This window comes from Euprymna scolopes, chromosome 2 (genome assembly GCF_053919585.1).
Source record: "Euprymna scolopes isolate OS-2025 chromosome 2, ASM5391958v1, whole genome shotgun sequence".
NCBI lineage: Eukaryota > Metazoa > Mollusca > Cephalopoda > Sepiida > Sepiolidae > Euprymna > Euprymna scolopes.
The window spans coordinates 23,283,118-23,306,918 of NC_136483.1; the positions used below are offsets into that span (position 1 = coordinate 23,283,118).

At 32.6% G+C, this 23,801-nt stretch overlaps 1 protein-coding gene across 1 annotated transcript in view; it reads left to right on the plus strand.

Moving 5' to 3' along the window:
- The window catches only part of LOC145303335 (forkhead box protein J3-like), a 761,811-nt gene that overhangs the window by 582,055 nt on the left and 155,955 nt on the right, over window positions 1-23,801 (plus strand). The window contains exon 8 of the mRNA XM_080144700.1: window positions 5,235-5,426. Within this exon, the coding sequence (XP_080000826.1) occupies window positions 5,235-5,426 (192 nt within the window). The remainder of the gene's footprint in view (window positions 1-5,234; window positions 5,427-23,801) is intronic.

Sequence of the window (23,801 nt, forward strand, 5' to 3'; positions counted from 1 at the left end):
ACCAAGTTGTTGCACTCTTCAGTAGTAATTTTAGCCCACTCTTCCTGACAATAATCCTCCAATTGAATAAGATTCTTAGGCTTCCTTTGCATTACCCTCAATTTTAATGCTCTCCATAAATTTTCAATTGGATTAAGGTCTGGGCTTTGTGATGGCCACTCCAAAACATTAATATGATTGTCCTCAAGCCATTTCTTAGTCAGTTTAGCCGAATGCTTTGGGTCATTATATTGCATGAACCACCACCGACGACCAAGTGAGAGCTCTTTAGCAGAGTCTTTCAGGTTTTCATCCAATATTTTAATATAATCTTCCTTTTTTATGCTACCTGTGACCTTAACAAGTCGCCCTGGTCCAGAGGCAGCAAAGGATCCCCAAAACATCAAACTGCCTCCACCGTGCTTCACTGTGGGTATGGTGTTCTTAGGCAGGAAAGCTTCGCCAGATTTTCTGTAAATATAAGACACTTTATTATGGCCAAATAACTCTATTTTCGTTTCGTCAGTCCATAGAACACGTTTCCAGAATGCAGCATCTTTATCAATATGACGTTTTGCAAAGGCTAGCCTTGCTTTCAGGTGCATAGGCTTCAATAAGGGAGTCTTTCTCGGACGACATGCTTTTAAACCAGCTCTCTTCAAAACTCTACCAACTGTATGTCGAGATACATTCACTCCAGAGGTGCTCTGTTCATCAACAATCTCCCCAACAGAGATCCTTGGGTTTTGTTTTACTTGTCGAACAATTTTCCGGTCATCTCTTGGGGAAAGAATCCTTTTTCTCCCTCTACCCTCATAACGTGGCCTTGCGATTTGAACTTGTTTATTATGGCTCTAACAGTGGATTTGGGAAGGTTTAGCTTCTTTGAAATCTTATCATAGCCCTCCCCATTGGTATGGCATGCTACAACAAGCTTCCTGACGTCTTCGCTGTGTTCCTTAGTTTTAACCATGGCGATTGAAAATTATAATTTAGTCACTTATAATAGTTTAAATAAATCGCTATCTAAAAATTATCTGAAAAAAATTATTCACTGAATTAGCGTTAAACAAGCATAATATAGCTATAAAAAAGTTCAGAAAGCACGTAAACCGGAAATTGATTGATATTATACTGATACTAAAAGAAAAACAAAGCCGTGCCAATAATTTTGAACAAGGGTTTTTTGCAATTATGTTTGTTGTTCCTTTGTTATTTATTTTTTCTAAAATCCGATTGCTGCATCGGAAAGGCCAGTTAAAAATACATAATATACTTTGTTATTTTCTTTAATTTAATCCCTTTTTTAGAATTTATTAGACAAAATTTAACTTTTATTTTACCGTGCCAATAAATATGATCATCACTGTATATATATGAATGGTTATATAGCATGTTTATTATACAAACATTATTGGTTACATATGTGCATACATGTTTCGGTGGAATCCCAATTCAAGGATATCATTCTTTTTTTGGTCTGATGACTCTTTAATAATTATGTGAGTTTCATTGGATTTACATCTGGGAAACCAATCGATACAACCATTATACACACACACACATGTGGCTATACATATACACATGAATTGGATCAATGGGCGAATGGTGGCAGGATAATCTCAGGTGTGAGTAGTCTTCTAACACGATAGAGAGAACCCATCTTTGCAGCAGTTTTTGCAATGTTCTCAATGCATTTGTCCCAGTTCATATTGCCCGTGAATGTTAAGCCGAGGAATTTGACGGAAGAATTCTGAGGTAGGGTGTTATTTGTCATGGATATCAGTGGTCTGGGACGTTTCTTGCAATTATTAAAGGAAAGCAGCTTAGTCTTCCTCACATTACTTATAGAATATTTATGATTATATTTCTTGTTCAAATTATTTGAATTAAATATTTCTGTTTGTCTGAACATCAGTTGTCTATTTACTTGATATTTCTTATTTGCATTGAAAACGCCAACAATATTTAATTATTACATAAAAATCGTAAACTTAAAACCTATTTTCATTAATTGTGGACTTTCCATAAGACCTGTGAATATAAAATTAGCGCTGATCAGTAGAGACAATATTAAAATAATTAAGAGAAACATATTCATGTTAGTAAAAAAAAAAAGGCTTACATGTCACCAGAGAAAGTTTCAGGAGACATTTGTAGTCTTTTAAAAAATAAAATCTCCAAAAAGATTAAAAGATGTTTGAAAAAGGTTCCAAATTTCTTCTGAAAAAGATTCTTTTTAAATTAACTCAAAATGTCTCCTGAGATCTTTTTAAAATATCAAAATGTCGAGAAGATCCTTGAAAGCGGTTAAAATGTCCTCAGTGAAGTTCTTTAAAAACGGCTAAAATGTCTTCTGAAAATTCTTTTGAAAATACTAAAAATGTTTTTGAGTAATTTCTTTGAAAAAGACTGAAAATACTCTCCATCTCAGAGAAATTTTTTTTTAATGGCATTTATCAGAGTGTTTTCAGAATCTACTAGAAGGCTGCCTGACATTGCTCGGTCATAAGAAATGCTTAAATATGATATTTTAATTCATGCAGATTCTGTATTATTATAGAGCCAATACTCTATTGATTATTATATTATACCCAATATGGAGTAGTGATTTTAAAAGTTCTAAAAACCATGACTTGGGTGCGGTTAGCTAGAATCAAAACCAAAATATATAGCATTGCAGCCTTAGTTTTTACGTTTGAACTTTCAGTATAATGATAAAGTTTCCATAAAAACCTTTTAAGAAAATGTGAAATGGTCGAGAATCAGTAAAAGATTCTAAAAATATACAAAATAGAAAATCCGCTTTTCGGCAAAATGATGCCCATTAAATAATTTTAATGTAAACGAGCTTATGACATTTCTCTGATGAATAGCAGTTGAAAAAAAAATCTCTTTTCAAGTTATACATTTACAGATGTGAAGTGCTTATTTAAAATTGCACTTAAAATAAAAATTTTAAAGTAAATGCAGAAATATCTTCATGATGTAGATACCCATGACGAAAACAAAGATAGCATATCACATAATTTGGGTCAAGTAGTTTTTTTTATTTAAAAAAAGTCAAATTTTATGATTTGTCCGATGTGAGAAAAACCAGACACCATATTTGATTGAATTCGAAATTCATCCCTGATTACCTCCCCTTTTACACCCTCTTCAGAATTAAATGCTTATCAATGCCTGCTAAAATGCTTAAAATACTCGCTAAATTTGATTTTTTTAAATTAAAAAAATACTTTATCAATTTTTGTGATTTTTGGAATATAAATATGTCCATGCCAAGTAGGTACATCATAAACGTTTGCGTTTATTTTTGTTTTCCTAAATAAGTGCAAATCTAAATAAATAACAAATATTCTTATCTTTGCAAAGTCTTTAATTCATCTCTATGATTAATTTTTATTTATAGCATTAACTACAAAAGATAAATTTTACCAAGTACTTTATCTAATATACAATAGGTCCTTGTGGGCGACAGTCAATATACAATTGTGAATTACTTAGGACTTCTACCCAATCATGGATGATGAAACGAGATTATGGTACCTGCATAGATTAAATAAAGGGTCTGTTTGCAATACAGTGCAAATTCTCGAGTTCGACAAGATATACTTGAAGAAAGTCGGAGGATACATCAACCGAAACGTTGTGAAATATAATACTCAAGATGAGAATATTCGTCTGAATGACCTGTTTCTATATTGTTGTTTACTTTTTCATAATTAGATTTGCATTTTGGTAAAAGAAACAAGATTTTTGGACAAACGTATACAGAGTGGAACAATAAAATTGTCACACTAAAAAAGACATGATTCCATTTCCCTTTGATGAAAACTAATTTTCTTTTTTGTTGTTGAAGACCATCTACTAGTTGGCCAGTTATGTACAAATCCCAAGACGAATAGAAGCCTTCTATCATGTCTGAAAATGACACAATGTTCAACAAGCAAGATTGGAGATGCGCTGCTGAACAATTTATGCTCTCAACGTTTTAGACCAGGGGTTTCAAAATTACAGTCCACGGGCCAGACTTGGCTTGCCAAAATCTTTAATTTGACTAGCAGAACTGTTATGGAAAACATAAAAATATTTCGAAAAAGTTTTTTTAAATGGAAATGTGTGAAAAGAGTGTGGTGTTTTTTCTTTTTGTTTAGAAAATAATTAAATGAATGAGGTTTTGGAGAACCAGTTTCTACTAAAATCAAAGCAAAATATTATGAAATATGTCCAAGTCATTTTTTTTTTAAATTTTGGCCCACATATATCTAAAACGTCCGCAACGTGCCCCCGTCTTCCAACCCCTGTTGGAAAACTTTGGAGATCTTTTTTTAGACAAATGCAATTTTAATTTGTTGTGTTCCAATCCAGAATAAGCCTTTTGAAGGAGCTGGAGTTTTCCGATATCAAAAACCAATCTTGTGTCTAACTCTTCCCTCGTGGAGAGGCAAGTAAATAGGGATAACTTCCATTTTATAAACATTTATTTTTAGAGTTGTTTGCAAATAATCTGCGTACAAATGAAATGAATCGTTTTGCTGTCATCTTGAATTCTAACGACACTGCTCTAGTGAATTGAAGTCGAAACGTAGATAGTTTTTCAAGAGATACTATTCTAAAACATTACGGCATTTATTAGCTACTATATGATGTACCCGGCGTTGCCCGGTATTAAACGTAACGTTAAATTCCTGTGAAAAAATGAAGTAATAAAAAACGGAAAGAAACTGAAACGTGCATGCGAGTATTATGTTTTTTTCTAAACAGTTCACTTCTTGTAATTAAAAAGAAACACTCAAGATGAGATAGAAACCAAAACCTAAAAACAGTGAGCCAAGTACAATAACCATTAGGCCAGCTTGACACTATCTTTTAAAAGTGTTTTCAAACCTACTTATTCTTAACATAAGGAAGCTGTCCTGTGAACAATTCACGCATACGCAGTCATGAAAAATTTGACAAACAGACAAAAATTCAGTGACCCTTAAGTGTCAATTTTTCAATTTTGACCCCTTCGTAGCCCGTTTTTTTCCAATAAAAACAGATTAAAATTTTTCCACGTGTCTGAATACTTTATATACCAAATTTCAGGTCTGTAGATAAAAAAAATTGTTGAGTGTATAGATTGAGAATTGTCCTCACACACACACACACATTCTTTAATTTTTATAGCCATCGCTGTTAATTTGGTAGTCATTTCGTAGTCATCTGTACCTGTTTTTATTTTCCCCAATATGTACATATCTATTTTCCAGGTCTTCTTGAAAACATCCGTCTAGCTGATATGAATAACTGGGCTCTGAGCCCTGAACAGTTTGCCGACTTAGCGTCCTCACTGAACAACTTCTTCAGCCAAACAGGCTTGTCATCTCCATGCCTCAATGAAGTGGGACCCCAGCCGATGACATCAATCCACTACGATGAGAGCCATCAGAATCCAGTCCCAGGTAAGACTGGGTCCGTCTCTTATTGTTAGTGATTTGTCTCTTTTTAGCTATCATCACACCAGTGACCATCATACCATGAACCATTACTAACCCTTTAAAGATGGATGTGAAACATTTTTGTTTTTACTAATGGATCATTACTTATCAAGGCCAAAATCTACTCAAGAATAAGCGTTAATGAAATGGATTGATTTTCAGTTATAAGATGAAGGATATTATGAAAGGATTGGGAAAGTTTTATGGGACAGCCCAAGCTTGAATACTTGTGTGGACAGTTCATAATAGAAGTCTGTTTGCATTAGATTTGAAAAAGATCATGTTGCAATCTGCAAGGAAGCACTCCCATAGGAACGTTTTCCACAAACAGGACGTGCAAATTCTGCACACTATAACTTTTGTTGTGATAGTGAAATGAGTTCTTGGCATGAATGTCTTGCAAGAGAAACCAAATATTGGAGCTCAGTCGAGCATTTCCATGGAACTAATGATAGAACAGAGAGAAACAAGTAATGTCGCTTTTGTGAGAAAGGAGCTGTAGAAACAGAAGATATAATCCTCCATTAAATTTTGCAGTCAATTTTGAACTGCATTTTTTTTTTTTACTAAAGAATCACCAATTATCAAGGCCCAAAGGCCACTCAATGATAATGATTAACTGAGTGTTAGCAAGATGGATTGGTAATAATAGTGGCGATTGAGCAAAATATGATTTTTTAAGAGAGCGGCTCAACAAGAATTTATTTACATTAGACTTGAAAATGTCCATATTGTAATCGGCTGGAAATGAGCCCAGTGGTATTATGTTCCACAAAAGTGTAGCTCTAGGAAAGAAACTCCGTTCATGGAAGTTTCATTTAATTTTAGGTAGAGAGAGAGAGAGGGAAACGGAAACTATTGACAGTGGTTGTAGCTAGAGAAATTTATGTTGTGAATGTTTTACCATAGATCAGTTGAGTGCCTGCTATGAACATAGGGACCAAAGAGTGCCCTGAATTGCACCTCCAGATGTAGCATCAGTACATATTTGACTCTTTGAAACATTGATGATTGCATCAGGAGTCAGATACTCTCTGAAACCGTAGAAATACCAAACAGCTTTCTCAAACAGAGTGGTCTTAACAACAGATTGAATGTCAGTCTTCTATTTTAGAAATGGCCTATTTTAAACTTGTTGCAGGTTGGCAGCTATGCATGATGTAACTTCAATAACTTTCCAGACTTTCCTTTGTATGAGTATTCTTATTGATTGATAGGACGCACATTAAACTCTAGTCCCCTTTGAAGTAATCTCCTGCGGCTGCAATGCACTTGTTGCACTGTTCCAACAACTTCTGGAAGACTCCATGGAACTCCTCTTTTGTCTCCTCAATTGTTTCATAATAACAGCCTGTAAGGTTTTCCTTGAGCTTACGAAATAATCAAAAGTCACAGGGAGCAAGGTATGGAGTATAGGGAGGATGAGATACTGTCTTGATACCCATCTTGGCCAAATAGTCTGTGACCAGGATGGCGATGAGGACTGGTGCATTTGCACAAATCTTCCTCATCTTCAGTTCCTCACGAATAATTCTGTGGACAGTTCCCACATTAACATAAAACTGTGCACTTATTGTCTCTATAGACATAGGACGGTCCTTATCTATGAAATTCTTTATTTGGCTAATTAACTCCGACTTCCTTACCCTTACACACCTCTCATCATCCCTCACAGACACCCTGCCCTTCCTTCAATCTCTTATGCTTCTCAAAAACTGATGCTCGATTCATGCAAGATGGCCCCAAAGCAGTCTGAAGCATTCCATACATTTCTCTGGCATTTTTTCCAAGTTTAAAACAGAATTTTATTGCATATTGTTTTTATAAAATGTCTTCACGACCAAATTGCATTTTTGAAATTCACCAGCTGTGACAATTAGGTTTTAGTAGGGTGTACTCACATTCCTACTTTAGCTGTTCATTTGAACTTGAAATCATAAAAATTGGTCAGTCATCTCATAAGATGTATAGAAATAACATACTGAATTTTCAAGAGACTACGACAATTTTAAATGCATGTACAAAAAAATCTGGAAACTTGAAGGCACCTCATATCAAAAAGTATTTATATATAAACGTATTTTTATATAAAGATTTGGGTTAACTTGTTAAATTATGAAATTAGATAGTACAGCCGATGCTACTTACCATCAACCTCTTTGAGTAAAGGATTCAAATCTGCAGGAAGAGGATCAGAAATGGAAGCTTTTATGTTCTAAAAGTCTTCTGAATCAGATTTTTATTTAAAAGACACTTGATTTGAGTTATCCATCAATTGACGATAAAACATTGATGAAATTCATCCACAATGATGAGTCTCTTTGCTGCTTCGGTTGCTTCGAGACTGGGTAGAAAACACTAGTCAAGAATCTGTTCTTGACAATCAGCCCGAGAAGTGTGGGGTCAGGAACTGGTCTAATACCTGTCGAACTGAGGTATGCCGCCTGGGTATTTCTTATGATGTCTATCCTCCCAGGCCTTGCCATCCGGTTTTTAGGTGAGGTAAGTTTATCATTGTTGCCTTAGGTGCCCCTATGGGGAATGCTAACCAGAATGCTCCGGCAATTTTTGTTAGGCCAGAATGACCCCCTCCTTTAGTGGTACTGGTATGAATACCCCACCTTCTAACCTTGTGCCACATTTTGCTGTGGTGGGCAGTAAGTAAATACTACTTGCACACTCATTGTAGCCAGAAAGGGCCAGTGCATGTATGCCAGTGGCATTCACCCTAGATATGTTGAACTAGTTTCCTTCAAAGGAGGAAGTGTCAAAAGGATATGAAATTTTCTGCTCTATCGTTATTTTCATGGCAAGTGCTCGTCTTAGCTCCAATCTAAGCTCCCCTTGCCAAACTTACACAAAAAACACTCGACTAGCTAAAACCACTATCAATAATTTCCCCCACTCTCTATCTGTGCCTAAATTTAAACGCACATTTCATGAACAAAGATTCTTTCCTAGAATTGTCCGCCTGTGGAACTCTGTTCTGGTGGCTTGCTTTCTGGCTGACTACAATATAGTAGTCTTCAAGTCCAATGTACACAAGTTTTTGTTGAGCCATCCCTTTAAATAATCAAATTCTAACCAATTTCCACCACTAACGATTACTACATTACCAACTTACACTCATTAACCCTTATCCTCAAATGGCCTTTGCGCCTTGATAAGTGGTGATTCCCTTGTAAAAAAAAAAAACAATAAACAAAGCGGTCCTTAGTCGCATGTATATCTCAGTCAAGGGGAGATGATGATACCACGATATGTTGTAGACAAAGCATAGCATTTTGGTGACTGATCCACCAAAGTCATTGTCTTCTGTTGTGATTTAAATTCTGTTCTATTTTGTCCTTCATAAACCAGGTTATAGAAAGTAACAGCTAATCAAAGCTCAAAGATCACTCGAGGATAAGGATTCAACTGAATGTCAGCTTCATGGATTTGTAATAATGGTGGTGATTGGGCAGAATTTGATTATTTAAGAGGACGGTTCAATCATAATTATTTTTAATTATTATTATTTCTAATCATAATTTATTTACATTGGACAGTAGTATTGTGTTCAAAAGACACTCAGTTCTCAGAATGAAACTCTGTATATGTAAATTTCGTTTAGTTCTAAGTAAAGATGATTGTATGTGGTTGAGTGATTTTCATGCTAATCATTTGGTTACGGTTTCTATCCCAGCTTGTAGCACCTATGACATATTTTTGCTTTGAAGAGTTTCTGATTACAGTTTGAAAATACCCAATTGCTGACGTCTGGTTTGAAGCTGATTAAAACCATTGTTGCATTAAGTAAACATAAATAGATTCTACTTCTATTTTAAAGGAACCTATTACATCTCATAACTTTGAGGTGTAAGCGCTATTTTTACTTAATTTTTGCAAATTCAGTTATTGTTTCTGATTCGTTTACAACATGTCCTCTTGCAATTTCTAAATTTGTTGCCGTTGATGTAAACGATATTTAAACCATAACAAAAATCAAATTGATTCGAAATGATTTGAGCAAATTTCGCTCATCAATTAACCTTTATTTTTCTTTCATCTTAAGTCCTTCATTATTTCATGGTGCAGCATTCATAAAGGTCATACATCATTACACTCGCTCATCCATTGCGGCCTGAAGCTCCAGTCTCGAGAGGCCAATGCCCTTATCTACAAGTTTTGATCTTAATATGAGGGCTTGACCCCTTGAAATCGCAGGAGCACATTTCTAACACAGCAGGTTCGTCAGGGTAAGATACTTGTCAAGTCAGCACAAAAAGTCGGCTTTGAACAGCAGCAGATATGTGTGGAAGGCAACACATCTTGTCACGATATGTTGTAGAGGATTTTGATGTATGATGCGTCGTTTTTTAGTGTAAAAGAGTCTACAACTGAAATATCAAGTCCAATGTCTTTCTCAGAAGAATCTAGATCATAATATCAGGCTTTTCCGCTTGTCTCCTGATTTCTGTACACCACAGGATCACTTTTCTAGCAGGTTCAACGTATCAGAATACATATCAAGTCAGCAGCAAAAATCAGGGTTTAACACCTGCAAATCTGCATGGAAAAAAAATCATACAGCATGTTTTTTTCTTACCTTAATTTGGCCCACCTTAAATTCTGTAAAACTTTCAACTTTTTCAAAAATCGATCAAATTTAAAACTTGTATTGCTTATAATAAATTAATTTATTGAATGAATGCTGAAAATTTCACCAAGCCTAATGTTGCACAAAAACGATATATTTGTTAGAAATAGTTGCATAGTTTTGCTTAATCTAGTAAATCGCCTTACTGAATGGAGATTTGTGGTCGGAGCTAGTATATTATTAAAGCGGTTTTTGGTGTACCTTCCGACATTTTCCCAACCTGCAGATTCCCCAGTTCAAAATAAGCCTGAGGAAAGTCAGCGATTACATCGACCGAAACGTTGTGAAAAGACACTCAAGATGAGAACAGTATATCGAAAAATCCAAATAGTACGAATTATCAATTTTCATGTTAAAAAAATACAAGAACATATTACTGGTTTTACCAGAATTAATTCAGTGTTATACAGAATTCGACAATTAAATGTATTTCCGGTAGTTTCTGAATTTTAAGTAAGACACACAAACACAGATGGAAATACAACTTTTCTTTAAACAAAGTGCTCCAAAAAGTTTTAGACGCCTTTTCTGATTGAGTGACCGCTATTGCTGAAAAAAAGTAAATATGGAAAAAATCATTAGCATTATAAAAACTGCATTCATTTTGTTGGCATTAGTTTTCCCCAATATTTTCTACTTAGAATCCTTTCTAGAAAAAAATTAGGTACTTACAGGAAGGATCACATGGTTGCCAAAGTGAAAGTGTTCTTTGTGGAATGAACTGAATGGAATTACTTTGGAATGATTCCAACTTGACACACCCAGATTGCCAGTCCGTCACCTCACCCCCACCAAAAGAAATCGATGAATGATAAACTCCAAAAACTTAATGAATTTAATTTTAAAATAATACCAGTTTCATAGCATTCATAGTTCAGAAGATATAAAGACTTGAAATCTGCTCAAGATTTCTGGAATGCCATGACATAATGAACTATGTTTGTTTTAAATAATATTCTAAATTTTAGTGTCACACGCACACGCACAACATATCTATTATAGTAATGGAATAACTTTTTTTAATCAGATTCATGTGGAAAAATGGCTGAAATTCATTTGAAAATTAACCATTATTATTGCTAGTAAAAAAACATGATTCCTGTAGGTACATTTGATCAGCTAGATTGTTTCCAATATTCTTTCATTGTTTTTCATTTCTAATAGTTGCATATTTTTCAACTTATATTTTCAATGAACTTTATAAATTTTCAATTTTCATATTTAAATTCAGTTATGAGACAACTTTACATGTATGCATGTTTTTCTTGCAACTTTAAGGATAATAGAAAGTGAACCATGGGTTTATTTCTGATTGCCCCAGAACTTTCATTTCCCTTATTTTGTTCTTTAGTCCTCACATTCCATGAGCAATATATGTGACAAAGGGGAAGGAATTGCTGTTTTTTAGGTCAGGATCTATCCATCTAACATGTATCGTTGGCTGATTTTTGACCATGGAGTAGTATTTTTTTCCGGATCGTTACATCAATTAGTTTCATGCCTTGTCCTGAGTGATTTACGTAAAAAAAATAAAAAACTGAGTAACTTTTATATCAAATTCTATTTTAGACTTACTTATTACTAGCATATAGTGATGGGACGATTCCAATATTTTTATTGATTCTGATATAATTTCCGATTCTGATCTTTTTTGATTTCTAAATATAGAATTGTTTTTGGAGAGTTATCATAAAAACCATGAAATATATACATATAGTTTCCTACATGTAAAAATACACTTATGAAGATGATCTATAGATTTTAGTTTATTTAGTTGCTTAAAATCAATAAATATTTATTATTTCATCATAATAGAAGTAATGGAAAATTAAGTTTAACCGAAAAGTAAACAAATAAAAACAATGAAAAGAATCGTTTTTGGCATCGGAAAATACACACAATTTTTTCCGATTCTGATACCCTAAAAAGATCCGATTTTTCCATTTCCAATTCATTGTCCCAACACTACTAGCAGGGCTACCTGGGATTGCCTGAGGCAAAAGTAACCTATTTCTATTAAACTTTCTATCACTCTTTCAGACTCTATCTTTCTCTTCCGCTCAGCCCATTCTTCTCTAGCAGAATGCACACACACACACACACACACACACACACACACACACACACACAAAATGCTTCTTTATATAATAGATTCTTTGAGTAAAAATTTGACATTTTCTTTCCAAATTAGTACATGTAAAACTAACCTCACCTGACAAGACCCTAACTCTTAGAGATTGAATATTTTTTTCTAAATTTTACATATTATTCATCCAGGGCAACGCTAATAAAGAATATGCAAATTTTGTGGGTCTTTGTTATGAATTTTTACAGTTTTAGCTGGACATGCAAACACATACACACGCAAGCAACTTTTTTTATATAAACCATCCACCTAGCAATATGCCTCCACCAGGTAAATACAGCTTCTTTTTTTTTTTAAGGGAGTCATTGCTTATCAAGGCCCAAGAGCCATTCGAGGATAAGTGCTTTAAATACTATTCCAAAATTTTGTTAAAAGCATACATTCCTTTGCCTTTTGGCTAGAAGTAAAGCGTAGTATCTGTTTTCTTACTAATGTTGTTCTGTCCTTGTTCAGTGTTGGAGAAATCCTTATGGAGTGAGGTAATTTTTTTAGTTATTGTTTAAATCCAGAGTGCCTCTTTATGAGAAGCTGGATTTTTCCCACTTTCAAAACAGTGTGTGTATCTAACTGCCCTCGTGGCTAGGCAGACAAATAGATACATAAAAAATATTTTTTGTACTAAAGGAACATTTTTTTTTCAATGAGATGAATAGCGTTGAGGGTCCATTGCCTTGCAAATGTTTCAGAACTATTCCTATAGAAGGTCACCAATTTCTGTATTAAACATACCGGACATCTGAATTATGATTTAAAAAGTAGGATTTTGTGAGCGCATTTTCGTACACACGTTTGTTTAAACCACCATCCTTTATGACGATGCACTTCCTAAAGCTATGTACTAAGAAAACGGAGATGTAAAACCTGACACAATGGAACAAGAAATAGAAAGAAACAACCTTAGTAGAAGTTAGTGTTCCCCAGTGACACTGGATTAAACAGTGCTGAGAGGTAAAGATAAAAAAATATCAAGGTCTTATTTAAGACATGAAAAGAAACTGGAATCTTGGGAAGATCTCCATTATTTCAGAAATTAAAAGAGCAACTGGACTCATGAAAAAGTATTTAAAAAACTATCTTGTAAATATACCCGGTGAGCCAAGTGCAGGAGAGATACAAACAAATGTACTTAAAGGGATATCTTGGTTGGAATGGATGAGATAGCGGGTGAATGTCTGGCATCCAGTAGGATGTCATATCCTCAACTAAAACAAAACGGGAAGAAAGTTAAAATATAAATTTAGTTTGGTTGAAATTTGCTCTGAAATTTTAAGGATGCACTTAGTGTTGCCAGAAAGCATTTGAAGAAAATTAGATAAGATTTTGTTTGAAAAAATCTGACGGAAATAAAATTTAAAAACAAAAAATTAAAGAACCTGTCTGCCATTGCGTTATTTTAATTTTGCACCTAAAAACATTAATTAACTAATTGTTGCCAAACAATGAGAGTGCACACGTTGTTGCAAACAAAAACGTTCGCTGGTAGGAAAAGAGTTTGTGAATGTCTCTATCCATCCAGCGCTCCTCCGCCATGACACTATGCCTTGGACATCTCTCCTGCTGATTCAAGAAGAGGAAGAAGGAGGAGGAGGACGATGAAGAAGTGAAAGAGAAGGAGGGGGGGAGAAATTGATTTTCTAATGAGAACACTCAAATTTCTGTATGACTACTGTTGTCAAGGCAACAGTGGATAAATCTTTCTATATCAGAGGTTTTCATCTGAAGACCCACTATATCAGCGTGCAAAAGAAAGAGGTGTATATTGGTGGAGGAGGTGGATAAATTTTGTGTGCACACACATACGCATATATAGAGATAGATAAACACATATACCCAGGCAAAAGACAATGCTATAAGTATATACGCATAAGCACATACGTGTCCTCACAAAATAATAAAATAATAACCTCTCGGTATCTCTCTCTTGCTATATATATACATAGTCATGTTGACACACCGGTTCCCGTCAGATCATCGTAGTTAAGGCAACGTTGAACTTAGTCAGTACTAACATTTGGGAATTCCAGGTGCTGTATGCGCTCTCCACTTATTTCTTCGTTGTTTCCAGTTAGTCTGGACCCAAGCAGTGCCGATTCAGGAGAGGTGTGGTTGGAGATTGCGCAACCATTGCTTCACAATTGCAGACACATTTACCGTAACAGGAGTGCCATTCTCTCTTGAGTCTGAACAGAGGCATCGATATATTATAATTTTGACTTAATTCAATATTTTCATTCTGTGAGTTCCCAATCGTTAGAAATGTATTACTAAATCCCCATCTTTTTTTCTTTAATGAATTATTGATACATTCTTAACGACAGGAAATCTCGTGAAATTGCATATATATATATATATATATATATATATATATATATATATATATATATATATATATATAATGGAATATTATTTTTCTACATCATAGCCTCACGATTCCATCCGAGGATGAAATGTGGAAGATTCTGTGTAGCTTAATTGCAATATATTTTAATTACTTACAAAAAAGTGTTTTTATTTTGTTGTTGTTTTTTAGCGGTGGCGAACTTTAAAGTAAAATAAATGACAAAAAAAAATATTTGTAATACAAGTATCTATTTTATTCCTTGTATTTTTATTATACAAGTATGTATACTATTTCAAAATATGGTATTTATGATTTTCATACAAGTTCGGGCATAGAGCTCACACACATATATGTCATAATTTAGATGTCTAATTTTCACAAAGTCTAAACATTAAATTAGACTATATTCGGCAGATGTTGTCCTCCAAATAATCTGTTGTCTGCTTGATCAGCGTAGACATGAGTCTTTAGATAGTCACAAGGAAAATAATCTAAAGGAGTTAAATCGCATGAACAAGGTGACCAGTTAACAGGTCCATTTTGTTTCTCTCAGTAAACTGATTGTATTGTACAATGTGGCAAGCGGCTTTGTCTTGCTGAAACCACATGATGAATTGCCAAACAAAACTGAACTCCAAATAAGCGACAGTTTCCAAATCTGGAATTAGATTAAATAAAGTAGTTATCAATTTGGAGCTCGCTGCTTTAAAACAAAAACTACACACACACACACACACACACACACACACACACACACACAGGGGTCGTTCCAAAAGTAAAACCTTTAACTCAAAAACCAAAACGTTGAAGAGCTACAAAGGTGGGAGTGGTACCTTTAAAACAATCGACGTTCTGTGCTCCAGAATTTATTTTTCTACATAGTCACCACCATTCTCAATGCACTTTTGCCAGCCTCTTTTGATGTCTCGGTCATAAAAGTCTGGAGCATATTTTGTCACTCAATTCTTTTCTGCCATTTTAAAATCGATGAACCCATCTCCTAACTTTGCTGACATCAACTGCATCGGCTTCCATAAACGTCCAACAGGTGCTAGTGAATTGAGTAGTTAAATTTTTTCTGCATAGAAGAATTAAATGACACATCTCTGCTTCTGATGCACGCCCATAACAGGGATTGCATTCTTAGAGTCTCACACCGTCAATATTTGCAACACGTCTTTACTCTAGCTAGCTAAATAATTAGATTCACCATTATTCTTTTCACAAGTTAATATTTTTGTTAGCGAATGATAGGGCTTGCCACAAACATCTTATTTTAAACGTTTTGCTTTGAGTACTTTTTTACTATTTCCATTTTTTAGGTGACGGGTTAGTTTGGTGTTTTATTCAATTATTTTATTTTTCTTGTATTTTTTATCTTAATAGGTTATTCTGTGTATACAATTGTTTGCGATTTCACTTTTATAGTTTTATAGATTTCAGGGGTCTTTAAAGTTTAGAATTTCAAATTTCTCATTTAGTTATAATCTACACAGGTCGTCTAAAGTTTACTGTATCATTCTCAAACCTTAGTGGTCAGGTTTCACTTCTATACATCATCACACTATACATGTATGGATGATAGAAAAATCCTTTGTCGATAGTGGTAATTTGCTGATTAGTAATATATATGTGTGTGTGTGAAGGTGTCTCTCTGTCTGTATGTGTCTGTCTGTGTACATTTCCTTAAACAATAACTCTGTCAATTTTCAGTCTACAGACTCGAAATTTGATATACAGGGTATGGAGATTGGAGAAAATCTTAGTAATCCGTTTTGGGCCAGAAATTTAGCTGTTATGGGGTTAAAGTTCAACGATTTGACCTTTGAGAACTCTATCAAACTCATCCAACAATTTTGGGTATAAATACTTAAAATTGTAGATATAGGTTCCTTGGACATGGATCTAACTTAATAACTTGATTTGAGCCCAAAACAATAAATGTTAAGGGGTCATAATAGGGGTCAAAGTTAACCAAATTACTCAGACAATTTCTGGTCTAAACATTTGAAATTTTACATAAAGGGTATTCAGAGATAGGGCAAGCTTTTTAATCGGTTTGGGTCGAAAATTTGAGCTACTAATATATAAATGTATGTATGTTTGCATGTCTGCCTAAAACTTCCGACAGAGACGACGGATTTTCACAAGATCAAGATCGTTTTGAAGCTTGGCCCTTCAGACGACAAATACCGAAAAATTGGCTAAAAACATTAATTTCTTCACTCTCATCTGGGCACTTTTCTACAGGGAGGGGTCGCTTTTTTCACCGATATTTTCGAAAGTTATCCCCTCTTTTCGATTGTCTAGCCTTAATTTAAACCTACGTGACTTCCGGTTTAGTGGTGGTTGTAACTCCCAATACTTTTAGTGTTATTAAAATCGGTAAAATTACCCATTTTTTTTTATCAAATCAATTGATTGCTTGATCTAGTCGGGGACCCAGAAATTTCACATACCTCCCTACAGTGACATAGTCTACAATACATTGTAATTATACACTTTGATTTTATAAAATTATTTTATATAATGTCTTCAATTAATGTTTAAAATGCAAGTATCATGGTTCAAATGTGCTTTAAACAGAAACACTCATTTCAAACTCGCCCTTACAAACTCGTCTTATCGAAAAACCATTGATTTTATATGCCGAGACCTTCTGCTTGTGCGATGATAAAACTTCTCAAATACGCCTGTGATCAGAGTTAACTGTGGTCAAAATCGAACTGTTCTTTCTTTAATTGGATGATTTGATTATCGATTTTCAATACTTATCATTCCAGTGCAAAACCCATTTAAGAACACTCCCAAGCACATAAATTATATTTGTTTGAAATTTGTAAAAACAAAATCGACCCAGATGTTTGGGAGTTTGTAGGAACTGAACTCACAAACACACGAAGTGCCTTTTGTATATAAGTAGAGATACACACACACACGCACACATATGTGTGTGTGTATATATATATATATATGTGTGTGTGTATGTGTATATATATGTGTGTGTATGTGTATATATATGTGTGTGTGTGTGTATATATATATATATATACATATATATATATGTCTGTGTGTGTGTGTTTATACATACAATTGTACTACCATTTCAGTTATATACACCTATATTATAATATGAATTAATATATTACATATATATGATTGTCAACATTTACTTCGAGAGTGCGTAATAAGTAAGTAGAGTTTATATATATATATATATATATATATATATATATATATATATATATAGAGAGAGAGAGAGAGAGAGCTTACAATTTTAATGAAATTTATTTTAATATGAGGTAATACCGCCTTTGGCAATAATTACAGCTTAAATTCTATGAGATATAAACTCGTATAATTTGAATATGTTTGCAAACGAATTTTTTGTCCATTCTTCAAAAAAAATAGTTTCTAATTCTTGTAATGGTGATGATGGAGGATATCGATTTCTTATTTGTTTTTCTAAAATGAACCATTGATGTTCCATAATAATACTAGAGTTTGTGGTTGCTAGATACGATGCTCAACTACCCGTACCATATTTTTTTCTTTTGATTTTAGCTATTTAGCTCTAACTTGAATTTTAGCTATGAATTGGGGCGTTATCCTTCTGAAATATTGTGTGACCATAGAATGAATCTGCTCAGTTAAAGTACTTAAATAATCTTGACTATTAATTCTGCCATGACAGAATACCGACCGATTTCTAAGGCAGAGTTATCACTGATTGTGCGTTTTAAACAGTTGAAAGAATGCAGTCTATGTGATATGCCTATTGTTTGTGAACATTCGAACGATGGTTACGCATAATTACGATGATACACCAGTTCCTGTTAGACCTTTAAAGCTAAGCAACCTTAAGCCTGGTCAGTACCAGATGAGTGACCATTTGGAAATATCAGGCAGTGTATATAGGAGGATCTTGACAACTCCGTACAGAAACTGCAAAAATCTAATGTCGTCATCTCCCCTCACTAGAATATTTATGTGATTGGAGACTGCTTATGGATTTACTATTATCATGACACTTCCTCCTTTGGAAGGAAACGGTATAACTCGCTTAGGATGAATAAAAATGGTAACAGATAACTCACCTGAGAAAATTAACTCTTCCATTGGAAATTAGAAATTGTTTTGTCAAATAATTTGAAACATTTGTTGTTTTATCATTATTTTTATGGCAAGTGCTCGTCTGAGCTCCAATCTGTGGTCCCCCCTTGGCCTAAACATGGATTCCATGAGCAAGGCTTCTTTCTTGGAGCTGCACGCCTGTAGAGCTGTTCTATTTGTCTGCTTTCCAACTGACTACAAGTTGGTCATCTTCAGATCAAACATGAACAAGTTCTTGATGAGCCATCTCCTTAACTAATCTAATTTACCAAATTTCCACTACTAACGATTACTACAATATTGTCCCATTGATTATTATACACTTATTAACATTTATCCTCGAGTGGCCTCTAGGCTTTGATAAATGGTGACTCCTATGTAAAAAAAGAAAAAAGAGTCGTAGTTTTCTAATCTAAAATACTTGTTTGTGCAGATACCAGCAAACATTTTCTGCAGAAACACGTTTTTTTAGATGGTCATTAAGCTCTCTAGTATTTTGAGGTCCTTTCTAACAATTTCTGTAATAATCCGCTGGTTTCTATTGAAAGATCTTTGTTTTCTTTCAATGATAAGTTTTTCTCCCCCTTCTTTTTAAAAACTATCATCACTTTTGACAGAACACTTCTTGATCCATCAAACATTTCAGCTGGTTTTATTATGCTAGTGCGTGTTATATATCAAATGCTATTATTATGCTAGTGCGTGTTATATATCAAATGCTATTATTATGCTAGTGCGTGTTATATATCAAATGCTATTATTATGCTAGTGCGTGTTATATATCAAATGCTATTATTATGCTAGTGCGTGTTATATATCAAATGCTATTATTATGCTAGTGCGTGTTATATATCAAATGCTATTATTATGCTAGTGCGTGTTATATATCAAATGCTATTATTATGCTAGTGCGTGTTATATATCAAATGCTATTATTATGCTAGTGCGTGTTATATATCAAATGCTATTATTATGCTAGTGCGTGTTATATATCAAATGCTATTATTATGCTAGTGCGTGTTATATATCAAATGCTATTATTATGCTAGTGCGTGTTATATATCAAATGCTATTATTATGCTAGTGCGTGTTATATATCAAATGCTATTATTATGCTAGTGCGTGTTATATATCAAATGCTATTATTATGCTAGTGCGTGTTATATATCAAATGCTATTATTATGCTAGTGCGTGTTATATATCAAATGCTATTATTATGCTAGTGCGTGTTATATATCAAATGCTATTATTATGCTAGTGCGTGTTATATATCAAATGCTATTATTATGCTAGTGCGTGTTATATATCAAATGCTATTATTATGCTAGTGCGTGTTATATATCAAATGCTATTATTATGCTAGTGCGTGTTATATATCAAATGCTATTATTATGCTAGTGCGTGTTATATATCAAATGCTATTATTATGCTAGTGCGTGTTATATATCAAATGCTATTATTATGCTAGTGCGTGTTATATATCAAATGCTATTATTATGCTAGTGCGTGTTATATATCAAATGCTATTATTATGCTAGTGCGTGTTATATATCAAATGCTATTATTATGCTAGTGCGTGTTATATATCAAATGCTATTATTATGCTAGTGCGTGTTATATATCAAATGCTATTATTATGCTAGTGCGTGTTATATATCAAATGCTATTATTATGCTAGTGCGTGTTATATATCAAATGCTATTATTATGCTAGTGCGTGTTATATATCAAATGCTATTATTATGCTAGTGCGTGTTATATATCAAATGCTATTATTATGCTAGTGCGTGTCATATATCAAATGCTATTATTATGCTAGTGCGTGTCATATATCAAATGCTATTATTATGCTAGTGCGTGTCATATATCAAATGCTATTATTATGCTAGTGCGTGTCATATATCAAATGCTATTATTATGCTAGTGCGTGTCATATATCAAATGCTATTATTATGCTAGTGCGTGTCATATATCAAATGCTATTATTATGCTAGTGCGTGTCATATATCAAATGCTATTATTATGCTAGTGCGTGTTATATATCAAATGCTATTATTATGCTAGTGCGTGTTATATATCAAATGCTATTATTATGCTAGTGTGTGTTATATAGCAAACAAGTGAATATCTTGGAAAAATCTCATCTGTTATTTTAATTAATTTTAATTACTTTTTTCTCCTGATATCTTTTTAGAAAAGTGAAATTGTCTGTGCGTGTGTCTCTGTGTGTACATTTCTCTACCTAACTACTCTGTCAGTTTTCAGTCTACAGACTCGAGATTTAACCTAAGGAGTATTGAGATTTGGGAAAATCTTTCTAATCGGTTTTCGGCCTGAAATTTGGCTGTCTAGGGGTCAAAGTTAAACGATTTGACCTTTGAAAACTCTACCAAATTCCTCCACCAATTTTGGGTTTAAACACTTGAAAATTAAGATGTAGGTTACTTGAGCATTGATCAAACTTTTTAATTTGATCTGAGCCCAAAATAATAAATGCTAAGGGATGAAAATTGGGGTCAAAGTTTAAATTTTTTTACCTCTGCGGTCTCTACCAAATTACTCAGCCAATTTTTTATCTAAACATTTGAAATTTTACATAAAGTGTATTCAGACATAGGACAAGCTTCTTAATCGTTTTTTGTCCGAAAATTTGGCTGCCAAGAGGTCAAAGTTCTAAAGATTTGACCTTTGCGGTTTCTAGCAAACTATTCAGCCAATTTTGTGTCTAAACATTTGCAATTTTGCATAAAGTGTATTCAGGCATGCAGAACGCTTTTTAATCAGTTTTTATGCGAAAGTTTGGCTGCCAAGAGGTCAAAGTTGAAAGAGTTGACCTTTACAGACTCTGCCAAACTCCTCCGCCAATTTTGGATCTAAACACTTGGAATTTTAGATCTAAGTTACCCGGACATAAGTCAAACTTTTTAATATATATATACATACATATGCACATAAAATTCTAAACAGTACATAGGGCCCGGGTAAAGCTAGTAATAATTAAAAAGATGTAAAATTAAACTTTTGAAATATTTTTGGTAAATATTTTGAGATTTTGATGCTAGGTATTTCCATGAAAAAATTTTATCGGTCACTATGAAATAATGAGGAACTCTAAAGAAGAGCCAACAATAAAAGAAGAAAAGAAAATAGGGAAGATAGAAGAGAAAGTAGAGAAAGAAGAAAAGAGACAGAAACAGAAAAAAAAAGGGATACGGAAATACATATATAAATAGATTTTTTTTAAAAATAGATAAAAATAAAACGTGAAAGTGGAGAAGAATAGAATTAGAAAAATGTTCAAAAAAATGTTCAAAAAAATATTTTAAAAAATGTTCAAAAAAATGTTTCATTTGATATTATTGCTTACTCCCCTTAATAATGTTGAGCTTTTCTTATCTTGGTAAGTTTTGTTTTGTTAAAGATTTACTCTTTGATAGCATAATTTTATGTATATATATATATATATATATATATATATATATATATATATACATAAAATTATGCTATCAATTATATTTATAATTATGAATAAAAAAGAATACAAAAAGTATAAAAGCTTATAACTTTTCTTTATTCGTTTTCAATTGGTGACGTGCAGGAATACAAAATAATATTATGAAAAAAAATTAAAAAACTTTTTTATATAAGTACATAATTTTCGACCGATCCTTCAGTCTTCATCGGTGTAGTGAAAGTATCTATATATATATATATATATATATATATATATATATATATATATATATATATATATATATATATATATATATAGAGAGAGAGAGAGAGAGAGAGGCGTGGCTCAGAGGCTAAGGAATGAGGGTGGAGAGTTGTATCTTTTGGCTTCGATTCTAGCTGATGGCACCAAAGTCATATATATATATATATATATATATATATATATATATATATATATATATATATATATTTAGTTTTGATCTTACTACTATATATTAGGTTAAATATAATAATCGATAGAGAATTGTCTCAATAATAATAAATACGTAATTTGCATAAATTAAATTATTGTATTTAAGCGTATCTTACGACCAGGCAACGCCGGGCAGCCTGCTAGTATATGATTAAAAGTATTTGTATGTTCCCACTTCTAATAAATTAAAAAATAAATAAATAGTATTAAATGGCAATAATCTAACCGAAATAAACCTTAATAAGATAAAAGCCTATATTTTTAGTATTTGATTCCATCCTTGGCTGCATTCCTGCTATTTGTCTGTCTGCTAACCCTATGTCTTTAGAGGTCAACCGTTTCGAATTCTTCATTCCGCTTGATGACTTCAATTTGACATTTTCTTTTTATTTGAAAAGGAGGATCTCCCGAAATTATCAAAGACATTATTACATCATCTGAATTTTTTTTTTATTAATATTTTGCAGTATGCCTCATATTTATTGATTATGTGAAAGATATCTTTAAAAATAAAAACGATTTGCAAAGATTCGTAACTCAAATACTGTATTCGATTTCTTTAGTTTTTGTTCATACTTCCTTACACCATTCTGCGTTTTCTGCATTGCTATCAACTTTCATAAATACCTACATACTTATTTACCAATAATGCTTCAAGCAAACTATTCTCTCTCTCTCTCTATATATATATATATACAATAATATATAAATATATATATATATATATACAATAATATATAAATATATATATATATATACAATAATATATATATATATATATACAATAATATATATATATATATATACAATAATATATATATATATATATACAATAATATATATATATATATATACAATAATATATAAATATATATATATATATACAATAATATATAAATATATATATATATATATATATATACAATGATATATAAATATATATATACAATAATATATAAATATATATATATATATATATATATATATACAATGATATATAAATATATATATACAATAATATATAAATATATATATATACAATGATATATAAATATATATATATACAATAATATATAAATATATATATACAATAATATATAAATATATATATATATATATACAATAATATATAAATATATATATATATATACAATAATATATAAATATATATA